Genomic DNA, 19,699 nt, shown 5'->3' with positions numbered 1-19,699 from the left:
CTAACGGACGTCGAGAGGAACGACGTTTCTCTCGGTTTCCCACCGACGCACTTTTGTTCCAACAAACTTCGATAATGAACAAACGCTGACGAGACAGTTCCACTGGGTCGTTCTTAAAGAACAAAGTCGATTCGACGAGAAACAGGATGTAGAAGCGTACGATGTAAGAATTCGTCGTCCATTTTGATCGTCCAAGCGAGAATCGTAAGTGGAAGATCGTCGTTAATCTTCGCGAAATCACGTTGCGTGTTTCGCGTGTAGCAAATACTCGCAGCCAATTATTCCAATATCCTTGTTACAACGATTACCAGGAAATTAGTGGCGTAAATTAATTAACACGTAATACTATATAAATTGCTTCTTAATGGATCGATAACGTTTTCCTGTCGTCGAATTACGTCTCGAATAAATTATCAACGAACAGCAACGTGGAAAATAATTACCAAGGGAGAGTGTTCGACGCTCTCGGTTAATTTAACGCGAGAAACCAGTCCAACGTATATTTGGTGATAATTTCTCACCGATTTTATATCCGTACCGTGACAATAAAGATCGCCTGGTGAAACATCCTTCGCTTCTTCGTATTTCGCCTCTTTTTTCGTCGTACGACGAGACACATTAGCCTCGTAAATTGTTGCAGGTGGGCGTCCGAGATAGACTGTGGCTTGCAAATATCGTTCGGCGAGACGGGTAATTGAAAATTAGCAGAGCTAATAGCGGCGTCGGGCGAAGAACGAGGCCGGAGTGCTGTCATTTGTGCCAGAAAATCGAGTCGCCTGGCCAGAGTGCCTTTTAATGCAATTTTATGATCGAATCGAGGAACAAGGGTGGCGCAGCCTACATCGGCCACGATTTTCCTGCTTCTGCTGCTGCTCCACGTTACTCCATGACGACAGAAAGAGAAGAGACCTACGTGCGAATTATTCACGTTAGTTTTATCTTAATGGGTTATTTTATTCGAGGATGAATACGAACTAGAGCGAACTAGCTCGTAACATCGTTTTTCCCAGAGAGCATTATCGCAACGACTATAAATAACGAGCAAAACAAGTTAAGATATCTCCGTTACAGATATACTCGCACGTAACTGACTCCATAGACTCGGTAAACACGAGCGTCTGAGTACACAAAACTTTGACCAGCGAGAATTAATCCTGGGGCTCTAAACGGCACCGTCAACTTTGACACACTCCTCGCCGCGAATATTCTCAATATTTGATCTCGAATAGCAGAGCATAAAACAATCATCGTCGATTGCTGTCTGAGACGAAAACTGTAGCGTAAACTACGCGCTGTTAGTTCGTTCGAGAAACGATTAATTTTGGTCCGTTTCGCAACAGTCAGACGATAGTTAACGAAATATTCCAGCAATAGATGGAGCAAATAATAAATTTCGTCCACGAAACTGAGGAAAGAATTCGCTCCTCCGGACTATCGATTCGCGATGTCGCACGACCAACTTCCGGCATCCGCGGTGTCTCCCGGACAAAGTGCCAATATCTTGAACGCGGGTAGCGGGCCTAACTTTCTAACTATTACAAAACTTCCGAACTAACCGGCGAAAGATTACCCGGGAATTAGTGATAATTTCGTGCTACTTCCTCGGCAAATTCCTCCGTCGCCGGTAACTACACCTAGTTACACACCACCGACACGAATCTCTGTTCTCTCTCCGTTCCTTTTTCCCTTCTCTTTCTTATCTCTTTCTCTCTCTCCCGTCGAAGCTTCGGAATCCGTTCGCGTCCCGAGGATCGGCGAACTTCTGCCCTTCGTTTCTGATACGATCGCTGGGACGCGACGCGATATGCCATCGGCTATTGACGATCGCGATTTAAGGAACGAAGAACATACAGAGACGGTAAGAGGCCGTGGAATGAACGATAAATGGATAGACTGAGAAAATGAGAGAAAACAGGAGAGAGAGAGAGAGAGAGAGAGAGGAGTAAAACAAACGCAAAACGGGTGAACTGCTAAAGAGAAGCGAGGAAAGAGAAGGAGAGAGAAAGTTCACTCGGCAATCTATTCCAATTTAACACTCGACTCCATGGCATTAAATAATCGCCCTCGCCTTCGGAGGAACTGGTCCCCATTCAATAATGGACTTTTATCCAACGAGCTTGTACTTAGCGCGAAACGGGCCCGGCTGGGTTGGGATATTACCCCCGGTAAGTCGGTGTTGTGACAGTAAAGAGCTTGAAATAAATCTTAGTTACAATCATTTCTTTTGCGGCCCGCGGCCCACGACGAACATAAATCAAATATCATCGTTCCGTGCGCTCTCCTTGCGCGCTTTCACGCGCTCTCTCGGTCCTTTCCCGCCCCTTTCTGTCGCTGTCTGCCGTCTCTTTCTCTTTTTGCCGCTCGGTCCCCCGGCTCATTGCACTTGCATTTACATTCAAGAACATCCGAACGGCTCTCCACTCTTCTTTCTGATCTTCGTCGCACGTTCGCACGAGGTAACCGACTGTCTATCTTCCTCTTTGGCGCGCCACGTCCCGAACCGACCTTGATCGATAAAAGAGGCGCGCGGGCGACCGGATAGAGGCTACCTCCTATCGATCTAGAAATTTATTTTCTCGAACCTCGCCCACCTCGTGACGGACCAAGCGTTCGTGTGTTTGTGTGTACGTACGCGATCGGCCCTGTAACTCCGCAGAACGAACGCGTGATCAGCGACCAGCTGGAATGCGATTGTTATTTAGGAAAACATTCCGCGCCATTGATTTATCGGTCTGGTCGCATCCTGTCCTCTGCCTGAGCTTCGACTTACAATTAGTAGCTCGTGCTTCGCGTTTTTTGCCCTCCCCGTGCAACACAGATCAAAATGTAATTATATACCATGCAAGGTTGCAGTAGCGTAGCGAAAAACACCGAGATGAGATTAGAAGTGGCGTTAAATCGAGCCTGCGAGCGACGATCGTTCGAAGCTTGGGTTAATCCAGAAGTAGCTGCGTTACGTGAGAATTTCTGCACGACCACACTCTCCAAGCTTTTTGCATAGACAGAAAAAGAGAAAAGGGGAATCGTGCGTTTTGTAATGCGAAAATCCTCTTGGCAACCGTCCTAGCAATGATCCAAGAACCAATGTAGACTTTACAGTTGCGTCGAGTTATTCGCGATTCTGTGAACGAAACGTCGATTCTGGTCACGTTCGGGATACCTTGGCTAAAAATCACGGCGACTATGTGGACACGGAACCTTTGTCGATGACGAGACAATTCGTTTGTCCCTGGAGATCGGTCTCGGTTGTAAATAAGAGCCGGTTGCTCGAATCGCATCGAAGGAAAGAACATCGCTCACACGCGAGGATCGCGGCCCTTTGCGCGCCTCCACGACGATGCAATAAATCCTCGTCGATGATCGAGGGATCCAGTTTATCGGCTCGCGCCCGTCCGGAGAGGTCACGATGCCGCATGCACCAGGACATTCATTACGACGTGCTGCAAGTAAAGGGCCGGTGAGCGCCAACGATTCGCTAGGGAATTTCCATCTCGGGATTAGATTGCGTTCGCCTGTGAACAAAGCGTTAACACAAGATCAATTTGTTTCGTGACACGTCCCTCACCCTCTTCTCTACATCGAAACGACGTTTAAATGTTCCGTGAAAGGAGTATGGAATTCCGATTCGGCTGTGTTAATTTCGCCAATATCAACGGGATCATCGAAATTGTATGTGACATATGTAGAGAAGCTACTCGGAATTATGTTTCATTTAAGTGCCTAATTTATGGGTATGCAGGCTATCTTTGGGTGGCATTTAGTATTTGGTAAACCACGATACCAATGATCTCTAGCGGTATCTAGGATCCTATTCGTGGAGAATATCTGCGAATTATCATCGAATGAATCCAGATCGTATGGCAACCTATGACCGATACACTATGTAACGTAAAATATTCTGCAGATTAATGCCGAAAGCTTGATCAAAACCGAAGGGTTAATCAAATTTTATAAGAAAATTTTCAAAGGTAATAAATTCTACGTTAGGCAGGATTGGTATTTTCTTAATTAAATTCGTCAGAGGAAAAAATCTCGTGTATTCGACTACGTAGAAACACGCCATGCTTATGATCGATCGAACTCGATAGAACGAAATTCAATACACGCGACGAAATATCGATTCATCGATGCCCGCGAACGAAATCCACTGGTCCAGTTGTTGGTTTTTGGTTCTTGGTTCGAGGATAAGCCTCTGGCTTACACAGTGCACGTTCACCTGTTTTTTCTTCCGTTTCTCTTTGCCTCTTTTCACCGAGGCGCACGAGCCGTGTCTCCATGGAGCCGGTCGCAAATTATTCGCCGCGTCCGAGTAAAAATTTAATAAGCAGCCTCCATGCTTCTCGTATCTCTGATCACGCCGCTTAAACATTCGCCTTCTTTACAAACTCCCCTTTCCTTCCACTTCTTTTCTTCTACGCCGTTTTTCTTCCCCTTCGCGCGAAACGCTATGGCGCGTGTACGAATTGCGAGAAAAAGGAGCCCGTGTAAAGTTATACGGGTGCATCCGGCTGCGAAAGTTTAATGGAAATCACCGGCGCCCGTGCACATACAAAGCGAATGTAGGACTGGCCAAGAACCAATAATTCAGCAGTCAAAAGATGGCAAACCGCGTGACAAGAAACGAACGAACGGCCAGCCTTTTTCTACCAAACACTTAATTCTGGTGGATGGACGATTCGTCTCTTTTACAACCGCATTGGCTTGTTCCTTTATTTGTCTGCCGTTTTCTCAATCGTAACGATTATGCGCGCCAATTATTCTCAATATCCGAAAACATCGTGAGAAACTCGAGAAGGTATATGTATACTTTACCATGATAGGATAAAGTGAAATTAAAAGTTCCGTAAAGAGCTAAAATAAATATTATACGTTGACAGCTCAGGGTCAGAGGCTGAGGTTTTCGGGGTAAGCCTAACTAATTATTTTACTTGGAAGTTCAAGGTCGAATCCAAAGCTCCGTTGTTCTCAAGGGGAGACTAAACACAAATATTTAATCGCGAAAGTCGTCACGCTCTTTAATAAAGCTAAATAAGAATTTGGCTTTGGCAGCTTAATGTCGCGGAAAAAGTATATATTAAGACTCGTATAAGATATACAACGTCGCACCAGAGAAGAACCGTATTTACTTTAAAGTTTCAAGTTTCCCCTGTGCGCAGCTGAATGTTGCGCTGTATTGTTATACTAAGCAGCTTTGGTTCGAAGATCGTGTCTTACGGATCATTTTTCACGTGTTACGCAGTTACATTTAATTATCTGAGCCTTTGGCCGTGTCCTTCGTAACGTACTAACTCGCTTTCTCGTTACCGCTGCAATCAGGCGATCGAGATACGTTCATTAGAGGTCAATAGCTCGTTCGGAACGCGTCATTCCCGCTGCCAGGTGGCTGTTACGATAATTAACGAAATAATAAACGACGCGTCGGTCTGTAGATCGGTACAGAAGCACGAAGGAAAATGTAACGATGTAGCAATTTACTCGTTACATCGCCGCAGCCCCCACGTTCGTCGTGTTGGTGAACGGGGCGGCCCGTGTGTGTACGTGTCGTAATGGAGAGTACGTAATATCATAAGCCACAATCGACGTTAGAGGTTATACGGATAATACGTACGTATCCAGGGATCGCGATTTGCCGTACACGGCCGCCCGTACGGCATACATATTCGTGGTACAGCCTGTAAACCCTACGGGTCCCGGCTTTTACGTGTCCGGCATTTCTAAGAGCCGCTCGAACCGGTTACATTTCGAATTTCCAATCCCTCGAATGCATATACATCGCGCCGCGTTATTGCATCATTGTATCGAGCCGTATAAATCGACCTTCCTTCGGCAAGCAATAGACGGTTCCTCTAGTTTCCTCGAATTACGAATTTCGCGAGATTCGGTCGTGTCTAGACAGTGTGTCGCGGCGAATCATCAACCGGTTTCCTTCTAACAATACCGCGACAGTTTCATTGCTCTTACAATCTTTTGGACGTCTGTGACGTTAAGACAAACTTCGCGTTAAATATTTTATGCGCTTTATATTTCTCGTTATATAAAAAGAAGAGTAACCGGACGTTTTACAAAATAATCCTCTTAAACGAGTTACGGCACGGGATTAGTCGAAAGTAGGAGTTCCATGGCACAGAAACAGGCGCGTCGGAGTAGAAAATAAAATAACGGTTATCCGCTTTTTACTACTGTAAAATTTCACGTAACTACGAGAGCGGCGAGGAAAGCAATCAAAGAGGAAAGAACAAAGAACTTTGTACGTGTCGATTAGAAGCTTGACGCTAAGATTTACATCATGAGAAAGACAAAGACTAGTCGCAGCGCATTCGAAATCCCGAGCTTCGCGGACAAATTGGCCGGCTCTGTAATTTAAAAGACCATCAACGGCAAACTCTTGGATTTCGTTGGCCGCTGTTCTTTCCGGGACGATCGTGTGCCGGCAAATTGAAAATCTAATTTACCTCAACAGCGTAGGGAGGATTAAAGAAGAAAATAAAACGGGGGAGAGAAAAAAAATGAAAAGAATAGAAGATAAACCGAGATTGTTGGATCGTTCGAGTACGTACGCGATTTTGTGGACATCGCAGAGAAGCTGATGAATGATGATATTTTCGCCACGTATCAGCAACACGTCCTATGGATTTAAATGGATCCTTGAAACTATTCGTAACCGTCCGTGTCCACGCCGGTGACGAAGGCTTGCGCGTCGTTCTCGCGCCATGGATGACAGACTAGGAAATTAGATCTTCTCAGCCGCTGTCTAGAAATTACGAAATGTCGCGCGAGACAGCGCTCCCTCATGTAACCGACCGTCTGATCCGACCGCTCTCGCGTTCCACGGGATGAATTATTCGACTTTTCGTCCCCCTACCCCTTCCCGCGTTATACCATCGCCGAAGACAGTTTATGCAAATGTAACACGCGGTCGACGGACGAAACGTCGTTGCTTCTAATCTCGTGAAACGCCTACTATACAGAGAGATATGTCCATCCCTGGTGAGCGTAATTCGTGCGAAATCCAGGCGTTTCGGTAGAGGCAGGAAGTGAAGCGGCAACAGAATTACCGAAGAAATCAGAATTTCATGATAGATTTACCATAATGCCGGATCTGGAAGAGAATGGAACACGCGTAGCGCTATGACGTCGTGTTATTATTTAAAAGAGAAACAAGATTTTGCTCCGTTTAAAATAATACAACGGTGCGATGGTGTGATTGACAGGAAAGGCGAGATGACAAATGGACGTACTACCGTTCGCCGGTCTGACAGACGTCACGTCATAACGTGACCGATGAAAGTGGAAGCGAAGTCCTTGACCTCGCCACTCTCGTCAAAGTGTCCCGTTGGTCCTGGGTAAAAAAATTTAAAGCAATTTGTTAGCGTCATTGTTGGTACGTCGACGACGAAGCAGCCAACAGACATTAGTAACCTTTTCTTACCGCGACGCGAAAGAAATCCGAAATACAGGCGGGAACACCCTGCGGACATCCCACCGACTCGAGGACGAGTGTGTTTTATTCCGCGTACCGAGAAAGCTTACTTTCACGCGGCAAAAACGTGGAGCCAGACACAAATTAAACGGCTGTTAAGGTTCTGAGGTTATCCATCGTCGTGGCGAGTGAATCTAACGGAGAGATCGTGGGCGAAGGATAGAATAGGAAAAAAGCAAAGGGGAAGGTGGGGTAGGAGGGGGGAGAAATAGGGAAAAAGGGAAGTCGTGGAGAAAGACTTGACGTGCAGTCTATTAGTGGACAGAGAGAGGCATGTGGCAAGATTGTCTTGCAGGGGTCTGGTATCGTTTAGAACGCACACACTTCGGTTTTCCCCATTTCTCTTCTTCCTCGGGACGTTTTCGCCAGAACGTTTCACTTCGTAGCCACACGGATAATTTTCTTTCTTTTCGGCGAACGAGCTGAGGCGAAGATAAAGAAACACTTACTTGGACGCGCTCGCTGATTTATCATTTGGTTCAACCTGTCATGGGGAACGTCGCGCGACAAAGGGAACAATTTTTAACTTTGTTTGCTCGACGCTCAGACCTAAAAGTTCGAACGGACAGGTAGGAAGAAAGAAATCTGACGTCAATGTGGACAATGTCCTCCGGAAGGTTCTTTTATTAAAAACAATGATAAATATCGTTTCGCTCTTTTACGGATAATATTTGCCCGTTAAAAATAGATAGCTAATTGAGGGAGAAAAATACGGACGTTTGTTCATTATCGAACTCGTTTCGAGTTCCTAAAATAAACAAAGCCGGGAAAATTGGTCTAGGAAAACAAATTTTCTACTCGCAGTTATCTTTATTCGTAGGTAGCATCGTGGTTCCATTGCTTTCAAGAAAATGAATTCAGATATGAACGCGATGTAATCTATTTTTGATGCAACGAGGGTCCCCGTCGGAAAGTTGCCCCGAGGTGGATAGGGGGTGGGAAAGGGGGCGCAATTACCGGTGCTAATGTAGTTAAAAAGTGATTAGACCAACCCTTCCGTGCGCCAAATGTGCACCGCGGTATGAAATAGTCGCAGTTCCGATATTAACGTGTGGTCGGTCATAAATAATCGCGTCGTAATCTAAAAACGTTCTACCGGGTCAATAAATGTTACATATTTGATAGGCAATAACAAATAAGGGGAAACAGAAGTGGAAGGAACGTGTTGTACCCAAATATCGGCGTCGAATCGTATGAATAAATTACATCAGAATTCCTTCTTGAGGATTATTACCATCATATAATTCACAATTCGACCATATTCTCGAGATCTCTCCCCAACTTCTTACGATCTCTGCATTGCCATCATTCTATGGATATTTTACAAATTGATGGAGTCCACGCTGTGAAAATCGTGCTATTTCGTCTGAATTTTGTCGCGTAAATGGAACCGCGTCGCGACAACTGTGATTCGACCACCGGGGGGTGCCGGATAATGAACTCGGAGGGATGAAACTTAAAATGGAAAGAATACAAACGACAAACAAACGACAAGCAAATTACCTGCGAGAAAGTAATTCGGATGATGGCTTCCTTCGAAGATAGGTTCGACCTTCGAAAAGAAAATGGACGTTGAAATTGTTTTCCAACTAAAAAAAAAAAAAAAAAATACCGTTGGCGTAGCTTGTCAAAGAAGAGAACAGAATATTTATTTATTCGGAAAGTTCGTTTAAGTTACGAAATGCATCTACGTTCAACTGCGTCATCACCGGTTTACGATGGTCATTTTAATTCGCTTCCTCCAGGATGAAAGTGTTCGGCGAGCGTTAATTTACGAACAACTCGCCAGAAGGCAGTATAAAACAATTAAAAAGAAATTTATTACGCTGTAAACTCTTGGCCGTAGACTGCATCTTTGCAACTTTCACGAGTTACCCGGTTTAATTATTTCGAAATCGCGTAATCCACGTGTTTCCGCGTTGCGCTTAAAGTGTACGATATTTTACAATCCTTTAGAAAGCACATAACACCGTAGAATCACTATTATCTCAATTACGAGTCCCCCACCCTTGTACATATGTATATATATATATGTATACCGTTCGTGCATTTTGCTCGATTCTTTGCACCCTGTAATTTTAGACGCATTGTATCTTATTTCCATTTTAAAAAGGAGAACTAACACGATATCCCGACGAAGGAACGAGGATATTCAGACAAAGATACATTTGGATAATGGGATTTTTTTACGACAGAACTTGAACCGTAATTTTCACGCGGAACACCCAACAAGTCGGGGCGAACACGCCGAGAAACAGAAAGAACTACCCTCGAACCGTGTCACGCGCGTAACGACGTAAGAACGAGGGTGCGCCAACCCCTTCAATCGCCGAGAACAAACGAGGCGCACGCATAATTTTTATCATGCTTTCAGACTACGTGCCCTCGACCGCGCGGTTGCAATTTTCTAACATTTGGGCATTGCATAATGAAGACGAGCGTGTTTCGCGGGACCGAGCACAATGCTAGGAAGAAGCAAATGTACAAAAGGGCGTCTCGCCGCGTATTTCAACCTTTCTGCTAATGTTTCCTCGCGGCAGGTTACGTACCACGTACCTACGTTTCATCGCAATAGCGTAGAGATCTAATATTTTCACGTTTCGGTGTTTACGTATTTATTAGAGAAACCGAGCTCTCCGATTAATTTCGTTTACGCGTTTAAATTCGTCGGAACAACGATTCGAGGCTGATTTCGTTAACAGACAGGGGAAAACCACTGGTGGTTCAACCCCTTACTCGTCGCGACTTTTACGAGCTGGACGAAAAACAGGGACACCTTTACGATCGTAGCTGGTAACAGCAAGTTGCTCTCCAGCCAACCCTTGCAGAGTTTTAAGCGCGCCCATTAAACGAGATGTCCCCGCACGGACGGTATCTGCTTGCTGGGCGTTGTCGAAATTCTCGCGTCGCGAATTATTAAATAACGAGCGGCAAATTATCCGTCGACCACGGGCCGCGCTTATTTTTCCCCCTTTGCTTCTCGCGAGTCTGCCTTCCCACTAATGGTACTCGCGACTCGTTGCACGAAACAACGTCGTAGCTTCGCCGTGTTCGCGAGGAGTTTAATAGTCGTTGGTTCTCCACGCACTCGCTGCTAAGTACATTCAGCGAAACGTTCAATGGGAATGAAACACGCCATCGCGCCGATGGCGTATTCTTATTGTGTAGCACGCATGGCGCGTTAAGATTCCGAATAACTCGTAAATCTGGTTTCTGCGGGGAAAATAACGTTGATCGTTCTAAGAGGCTCTTTTTCTGTATCAAACGAACCGTGTGTTGTAAATACGTAGAGAAAAATGACAGCGGGTGAGATGGTAGCGAGCAAGGTTACGTTAAACACAGTCTCGAATCCTCGTTCTACGCCAATGCCGGTTAGTTCGACCCTTTCCATCGACAGGGCGACCTCTCTTCCTTCGAATTCACCTACTACCTACCTTCTCTCTCCAGCCGTTCGTTCCTACGTGCCGCTACAATACGCGTGTACACGCACGCGTTCGCTCGCGCTACCACTCGCACATACGTCCTCCTAATATCGTGTGCACGGACACGCGCAGCTGGTTTCGTGTGTTCGCTTCCAAGGGAAACCGAAGCACTACCCTTAATGACTCTGACGACAACCTACCGGCTCCGCACTTACTTCGCCTCCCTTTATTTATAGACGCGAAGGTGAGGCAGACAGAAGAGGCTGGGAGAATTGTCGGTGGTCGTAGGACGAACGACTCGGCAACGAGCTCTCCGGAGGAAAAGCACCTTCGAACCCGGGCGCGGTCACTCGTACGAGAAAATGAAAAATGTCCATCCCTTTGGGGATATCTGTCCACGGCACGCGACACCTGCCCCGATAGAATCGGCAATAAAGATTCGCCGGCTATTCGTCGACAGATATGGCCGTTGATAAAAGCGAACGGCTGACCGTGTGCGATCGGTATGGTCGACGAGAGACCGTTTGATTCCACCCGATTTCGTCCATGTTTCACGCTACTGGATCTGACTCCATTCCGGCTAGGCGATGTTAACGTCTCTTCCGATGACTCGTATCAACGATTCGTGGTACGCAGAACTTTCGAGTATTCGTTCTTTTTTCTTCTTTTTTTTTTTTTTTTTTTTAAGTCTTCGTACAATCAAGTTAATTTCTAATTATGGAAAATAAATTTCAACGGCGTAATAAACGTAGATATTAGATACTCTAAAGCGATCACGATAGAGCGAGGGACACGTTTCCGTTTTCAGTGGCAGATATCTCGTAACGATTTCTTTACAACGGGAAATTGCTTTTTATTACCATTTGGTCAGCGTTAAAACGAAGAGGGATAGTCACCCCCTGTTACTCCATCAAGAGAAACCCTCTCGAGTTTCACGATCTAATCGGTCTACATTCTTGTAATACAAGCGATAAGCGATAACGGTCACGTAGTTTCTACTGATTTCTCCGTCACTTTGTGATATCGGGAATGACGAAAGCCTCGTGTGTATCGCGGACGAAAGGAAAAGGGGGAGAACGAAACGGTGGCCGGTTAACGCTTTCGTGCGATGCACGACGACTTATCTTTTCATCGATTCCTTGTTAAATGTCAAGTCGTTTCGCTTTTACGAGTCGCGCTCGCTAATGAACATCACGTAACCGGCCGTGCCGAGTCGATACGCTGTTCGACGTCGACGTGTACCCTCCTCCGCGGCTGCACGCCACGTCATATTTTCGCTTGGACAGACCGAACGACACGATGATGGATAGACACCGCGATTTTTCCGGCTATTCGCTAAGGAAACCACTTACCCCTATGCGTTTCTCAGGTTTCTACTATACACGTGTTACATAAATTCCAATTTTAACGCATGGTAAAGAATAACTCGATTTTTATACGCGGCCTGACGAAATCTATTCTGTCATAAACCTAATCGTTAATATAGAGTATAGAATCATCGATATGATAAAGAATAATACTCTTGTGCGTGTAGTACAAGTAGAGATTACGATGTAATAATTAATCATTTAATGGGGCAGTTGATTGGAGGACAGTTGCGACGCATATCCAGCAGACATAATGAAAATTAGGAGTGCTTCGACACGGTGTTCGTCAAGCACGAGAGCGTTACGACCGCTTCTGGATTACACGGACCGGAAGTGACCGTCTCAGTCGGTCCACCGGGAGAACAAGGCACCAGGAGTAAACTTAATTAATAGAATAAATTTCACCGGTACCGTAATCCCGCGTACATTTACCTTCTTGCGAGCGAAAGCAAAGGATGGGAAGGGTTGACGGTGTGGAGGAAGGGGGTGTGACACGGAGCAAATGTGGAATTCCCGGGGTGATTTACGTAAGTGGCCACGATCAAGACTAACGAGAGCTAATGTCAGATGCTTCTTGCACCGTGGCTCGGTCTCGACTATCACGACGAACAAAGAAGCTACCTTCGTCCCGGCTTTTTAATTGCACCGGACCGCTTCCAGTAGAAATAGGTGACATCAATGGCTACTGAGTTCCCTGATATTTCCTCGATTAATTTGTCGCAATCTGCCAGCGCTCTAAACGTATTACCAAGCTTATCTTACGGTGTCCAATAAAATATCGTTTAAAATCTGTGTATATTCGGAAACCTTAAAATACGACGAAACTAAAATCCCATGAAATACGGTTGCGGTCAGTAGCGTGTACCGTAACGCTAACGATACTCTACCGAACTTTGTTATTTTCTTGCGTTCTGATTTGGACGTTCTACCCATATTTGAAGGATTAAATTCCATCCTAAAAGTTTGTCTTTTTTCTTTCTCGATTCGCCAGACTCAACCCTCTAAATTTACTAACTGCCGGCAAACAACTGTACAAATACTGTGCAGAGATCTGCGAGAAAATAACGAACCAATGACTCGAAATTTACAATCCAGCTCTCTGAAACTCGTCATCTGATCCATAAACCAATCCGGAAGATAGAAACCGTCGTAGAGCGTTGTGGAAACGCGTTAGCGGGCGTCGTTAATCGTAACGAGCCGGTGTTCGACGACGAGCGTGTTTTCCATCGGGTGATAATCGAGCGCTAATTGGGTGGTGCGGGGCGAGAGAGCGGAGCGGAGGTTGCAGGAATTCGGCGCCAGCAAAATTTCCGAAAATTTATGGCGTCGTGTTCCCACGAATTTCGAGAGCCAGTCGAGAAACATCTTAACGAGGGGTTGGGCTATCGGCGGCCGGATATGCGTTCTACTTCCGGCGGGATGGGGTGAAACCGGTGCAGCCACGTTAGCCCGCAGAATTACTGCTCGACAATGATGCTCCTCCTCGTTGACGTTACACGGACCAAACTTTACCCAGCACGGCGGCACACCTGCAATAACCATGGCATTCCCTTTAGTCATTGCGAGATGCACCGGAGCAACCGGTATACTTCGATAATTGGGCTTTGGCATACAAGATCCTTGCCAGAAAACAACGGACGACGACCATTTCCGCCACAAAATGTCCACACATTTGTATGTCGTCTCGTTGACAGTCTGAACTCTGGATACTTCGATCTTTCAACGAATAGAGTAGTTTATTCGTGGCGCAAAGCGGACCAAGATATTGTAGTTTAAAACGTTCAACGAAACGCATATTTCGAGTAGAAAGGTCGATACCGAAATTTTCCTTTGATAAGCGACGACGACGAATGTAATTTTTAAGAAATATATTTATCGAGATAAATTGCGTTGAAGCGTGTTTCGACGCGATGTCTTTGATATTTTGGAACTGAGGTTAAGAAAAGCGACAAAGTTTTGACTTTGTCGGAGGAGTGGTTGCGAAGTTTCTTCGCAGCATCGGTTAACGAATAAAGGCATGTTTGCGGAGTAGACAACATTTAAGAGCAAACAATCTTGTTATATAGGCCACCGAGTTGGCGGTATGAGTTTGGTTTATCGTGTAAGAAAACGGTGAAGTTGGCCGAAGATTCGTGAAGCTGCACGAATGTTCTATAGATCCAATTTGTAATTTTCGAAACTTCTTAGAGTATAATTGTAAAGTATCAATTATGAAAACCTGTTGGTTATTTTTATGGGAAACAGCGTTGATTGTAGGTGCGAATTCTTCGTATCCAACCGCGGTATGTTAATCGCGAAATATAAAATTAAAATTGCCAGAAATCGATGGAAAAATAGCACGTACGGGGATTCCGTTGGAAATTGCCCGGCGAAACTGTCCGGAAAACGCATTTGTCATTATTCCAGGCCCGTTGCGGAGATCGTGTATTTTAAATAATGCGCGAGACGTGCATCGCATAATACCAGACGAAATTGCAACTGGAATTTTCACGCGTGTTCCCGCTGCTGGTCAATAAAACACAATTACTCATTGCACGTAATTCCCGCGTACTCGTTAAACGCGTAACCGTTTTACAAACTATCGGCGTGTTCGTTTGATTTCGTAGACGTGACGCGAGGACGAGAAGAATAGGAGAGAAAAGAAAACACCCAGGAAAGTTTCACGAACGAAAAATATACGGGCGAACGTCTGAACGAGAGGAACGAAAGAAGAAAATCGTTCGAGGCAGTTCGATCATGAATTTACCGAGAAATTTATTCCCGCCAGTTTCATCCGCCGCAACCGCGAAAAACCTTTAAACTTCTCGCTTCTCTTCGTTACACCCGCCATTTCTCATTTTCCATTGCAAACGTGTCTGCCGCAAATAGTTGCTGCATGATGAACTATTGTTCGCGTTTCGCCTGCGATCGAAAGAAACGTTGAAGAACTACCATGGACCAATTAGCGTATCAATTGCTGATAGAATTAAAATTACACGAATCTTGAACCGTCCTCTACGAATTCTCCGAGATGTTCCAATGTATCTACGCGAACAACGAGGCTGCTGAACGACCAGAATCGACGCGCGTTAAGCGACAAACCTTGATAGTTGCAACGGCAAATACCTCGAGTACATACGACACGAGACAGAGAGGGAGAGAGAATTATTGCGTCTGTGATAAACGGGCCGGCAGATTACGCGATTATGGAAGTAGGTCTTCTCTGCAGGTGCGGGACGAGGTTTCGCAAGGGTTGCAATCTCGGCGTGGAGGCAAAGTTAGAACCCTACGGACATCGAAAGCGCCGCGGCTAGCTAGTGCAACTCGTTAAAAAGGAACCTAAGGTCTAAAGGGCATTGCTAGGCTGCCTCGAGTGCCGAGTGATTTACGATCGAGCTTCCCGGGGGCAGGAAATTCGTTAGGGGAATCTCTGGATTCGAGATGGGCTCCCGCACGCACCGTGCACGCTGTTCAAGATAATGTTAACGAGTCCGTTGGATAAACGCGCGCTACTCCATGGTTCCTCCTTAATAACTCCATGTCGTGACTTCCTCGTTCGAGTGTCTGAATCTTCAACGCGGAGTACCCGACGAGCATCGTCCCGTCGATAAACCACTACGAATTCATCACGCGGTGCCGCGTTGTTCCACGGCAAAAACCCTGCTGATTCGCCAGAGTAATCCTGTCCCGAGGATGCAATTGAACGAACGAGGATGCGTAACGAGGAACGAGGGTTTTCTTTCGCGCATCGCCACGATCTCGGAAACTGGGACGTACGTGGTTCTTTGGCGAAACGAGACTATGCATCTCTTATGGGACAAAGTCTTATGGAAAAGGAATGGAAAAGGAATAGGTTAGAGAAGCAACGACGAGACGTTTCCGAGAATTCGGCGAAAAGATTAGAGATCTCAACGTCCGTTGATGAAAGATCGCAAGCAAACTGGATATCGCGATACAGCCGTGTAAGTGGAACAATTTTGGACACTGTACGATATTTCTGTTTACGCGAACGTAGTCTTTCGAAATTGATTTTATCGACGCGCATTGCAAACAGACCAGACGATGATTTATTGCTATCGGGCGTCACGTTTCTTGCTACACGTACAATACTTTGTTACGATGAAAGAAAAATTAATGGATAAAGTCCGTTATTCTTTCCGTTTGATGATGCGTGAAGACACGCGAAGCACCTTCGCGAATGGAGGCTGCGGCTCGAAAGTGGACCGAGCAATTGTACGGCTTAGCGCGCGCAACCAAATGAAGATTATTGGAGATTTATTATAGATTGCGCGATACCCTGTTGATCCCACTTACCGGATGATATTCAACCACGATATCTTCATGATTGGTAACCGTTTACGAATCCATTCCCGTTTCGACCGTGAAACTTCGATTTTCTTCTCCATAGAAAATTACCGCGTATAGTGTCCTACTTAGGAAACTGACATTTTTCCGTATACCTTGAATCCTTGTGGTAATCGAAAATTTGAAGCGATGGCAAACGTAAGATTCCTCTCGCTATTTCTAATTTCTACGGTTACAGCGTGCAGGAACGACAACAGATCGCCGAAGGTTCGCCGTAGAAATCGTTAATCTTCTGGCGGAATTGCCTCGTTCCTCGTTAGTTTTGCATCGGGCATCGGAATCCGCCTCTCGGTACTTGCTCCTGGAACGCGCGCGTACACGGAATGCTTCCGTGAGCGCGGAGCTGCGAAGCGACGGAAAGAGATGGAAAGAGAGTAAAACGGTTGGCACGTCCGCCTTGACCGCGCTCGTCCCCCGGAGGACTTGAATTATTTCAATTCTAGCGAAATCGCAGTTTTAACGCGCGGTGCACGATGCACAGGGGAATACACGAGTCGCTGGTTGCCGATCGCCCCGGGGTACCTCGTGTAAAAGTCCACGCTAAACAGCCCCTTTTACCTGTGTGTTGCGCTCGCACGGGTTTTCGTCTTCCTACACGTTATACGGCCGCGAGTGATTAATAACATCTTAGCGCGCGTTAAACGTTCATGCTTCTTCAGATTAGCCCGGGCAAAAATTGCCAAGTTTGAATGGCCGCGCATGCTCGCGGCCACCAAACGAAATAAATCACTTTGGGAAAGGAAGGGCCCGGTGCGTTCCAGCGAGGGCGCTGTTTCGTTCGCATCCTCCTCCTTTCCTCTCCCTCTTCTTCTTCGTCCTCTTCTTCTCCTTCGTTTTCGTCTCCTTCCTTCCCGGCCTCGTCGTTGTCCTCTTCTTTCTTTCTCTCTCTCTCTCTATTCTTTTTTCTTTTTTTTTTACCAGCCGCGTGACCTGAGTTATGGCAAATAAAAGAACTCTGGCCAGAGGGCCGTCGCTCGAACATCGTACGCGCCCGTAAATATTACTTTTTGCTACGCACGCGTGACGTCCTCGAGAAAATCCGCCACTTAAACGGTCGCGGGGTAGCAGGACCATGCGAAAAATTCTGCTCCGTGGACCCCTACCACGCGTTTCCTTTTCAGTCGTTTCTTGTACGAAGAAAGCGACACGCGGATGATTACACGGGTGAAAGTGTACCCGGTGTAATGGGAAAAATCTGTCTTCCTACGAGAGCCTCCTACTCGCGGTGTCGGCCGCTGTGATTCATAAGTTTGAAGTTAGTCGGTACGGTATAAGCTTCGGTTTATGGCTAAGTTTTCTTTACCTCGTTCCATTGCAAAGCGGTTCTATAGCCTTGCATAGGATTTTTGGCAGATTTTCTAAAGGCTATATTCGCGAAGCACGAGTATCGAGCAACATGATATAGAGTCCAGGGAATAATGTTTTATCGAGCTATTGCTCGAGTTTATTTATGCCCGACCATTATAGGGGGGAAACTCGAATTGCTTATGAATCCATCTAATAAAACTTTGTGATATTCATAAAACGAGATAAGAGACTCTTTATGTGACGACTACACAGACAAATATCGTAACCTCTAGCCAGATGAATGAAATAACCTCTCACCTCTGTGGTCACGAAAATTAACGATTTCGTTTTAATGCACACGGTTCGAACGGTTATATACGAGCCATTTTCCTTCCGACGATGAATCCAACCATGAACAAAATCAGCCAACCGACGCGTAAAAGGGAACCATGATAAAATAACGCGCGTTCGAGTGTAATGAAATTTGTAGATTCGACAGATCCGATTCGACGTGATTACTTATTAATAATCTGTAATTTCGTTCGATAAAAGTGGATCGTGTCGAAACGCGTAGGGACCCAGCCGAATCCATACGAACCATATAACAATATCGCGTTCGAATTGAAAATCATTACTTCGCTACGGTTATCAGCAGTTTCGAGCAAATTACGCTAAATCGTCGGCATGCATCGGATGATTTTAACGTCATTATCAAACGTGGAAATGCTTAGCGCACCAACGTATAGGGTGGGGGCTAGCGACGGGATCGGTTCGAATTGCGTAATTAATTATTAGCCCCTGCTAACTTAATGCGAGCGGCAGCGTTGCATCGAAATTGCGAAATAAGTCATTAAATCCGACAAAAGGGTGAATATTTCGAAAATATCGCGTTTCCCTATATCGATGTACAGAATAAATCTTCGACGAGTGGATTCTTGCGACTTCCAGTATAAATACGATCGAATAACCGTTACGTTATATCTGCAAATGTATAGCTTAAAAGCTAATCGTTCGTACGAGAAATTTATCTACTCGTTGCTACAATCGTCGATTTAACCATCATCGCTATCGTTAGATCGTAGATGATTCGCAATGGTGCGCGTTAAATTACTTAGCTTCGGAATATTTCACTTTAATTCGTATTTTATAAAACCATCGATATTATTTATCACGTAAGTGTACTATATCGTGTAGATGATTATAATTAAAGCAGTACAATGAAAATTAAGTAGATTTATACACGCATAATTATGTCCGTTTCTCGATAAAAACCAGCATTAATTACGTCAGCAATTAATAATCGTTTCATTAATCGTGTTTAATAAATACAAAGTCAACAAATCTGAAACTCATCGCCGATAGTTCCCCAGGTTAAGCAATCTGGCTCGAACCTAACGCAAAATCTCGTAGCGAGTAACGATCCAACGACGCGAATTAACACTGTCAAACGGAAGAAACTGTTCGAATAACTACCCCAATCGAAACGATGGAATAACTATCCCGATCGTGATCGTCGAATAACCAACACCTGCGACAGCAACCAACGACATCGATTGCACGACTGTCGTTTGTCAAAGTCGTCGGATGATTTACTGAAAAATCGATGGCTCCGAGTTATCACCGTGCCGCGATTTAAGTAACGTCAGGCGACAGAAGGAAATACGCGCGGAAGGCAACGGCGATAGTCGTAGAAACGCGAGTGTCTCGGTTATTGCCAAGCGCAGTTAGTTACTATAATACGGTCGTACGCTTATAAACGCAAGCTGTGACATCGAAATGGAGCGTACAGGGCATTCTTA

The 19,699-nt window shown here is 45.5% G+C and overlaps 1 protein-coding gene across 3 annotated transcripts in view; it reads right to left on the bottom strand.

Moving 5' to 3' along the window:
• LOC143302906 (uncharacterized) overlaps window positions 1-19,699 on the bottom strand; it is a 221,443-nt gene that overhangs the window by 60,483 nt on the left and 141,261 nt on the right. For 2 of the 3 annotated variants that reach the window (XR_013058769.1, XR_013058770.1), the window contains exon 3: window positions 8,984-9,069. Coding sequence is in view for 1 of the 3 variants with exons in the window: in XM_076619899.1 (XP_076476014.1) it covers window positions 3,301-3,512; window positions 8,984-9,069 (298 nt within the window). In the remaining 2 variants the exon portion in view is untranslated. Of the gene's footprint in view, window positions 1-3,300; window positions 3,513-8,983; window positions 9,070-19,699 lie in introns of all 3 variants that reach the window. The other variant, XM_076619899.1, reaches the window with a different exon arrangement.

The sequence above is a fragment of the Bombus vancouverensis genome, chromosome 7, assembly GCF_051014615.1.
Source record: "Bombus vancouverensis nearcticus chromosome 7, iyBomVanc1_principal, whole genome shotgun sequence".
In the NCBI taxonomy this organism is placed as follows: Eukaryota; Metazoa; Arthropoda; class Insecta; order Hymenoptera; family Apidae; genus Bombus; species Bombus vancouverensis.
The sequence above is the reverse complement of the archived record's forward strand: the minus strand, read 5'-3'. Positions and strand labels throughout refer to the sequence as shown.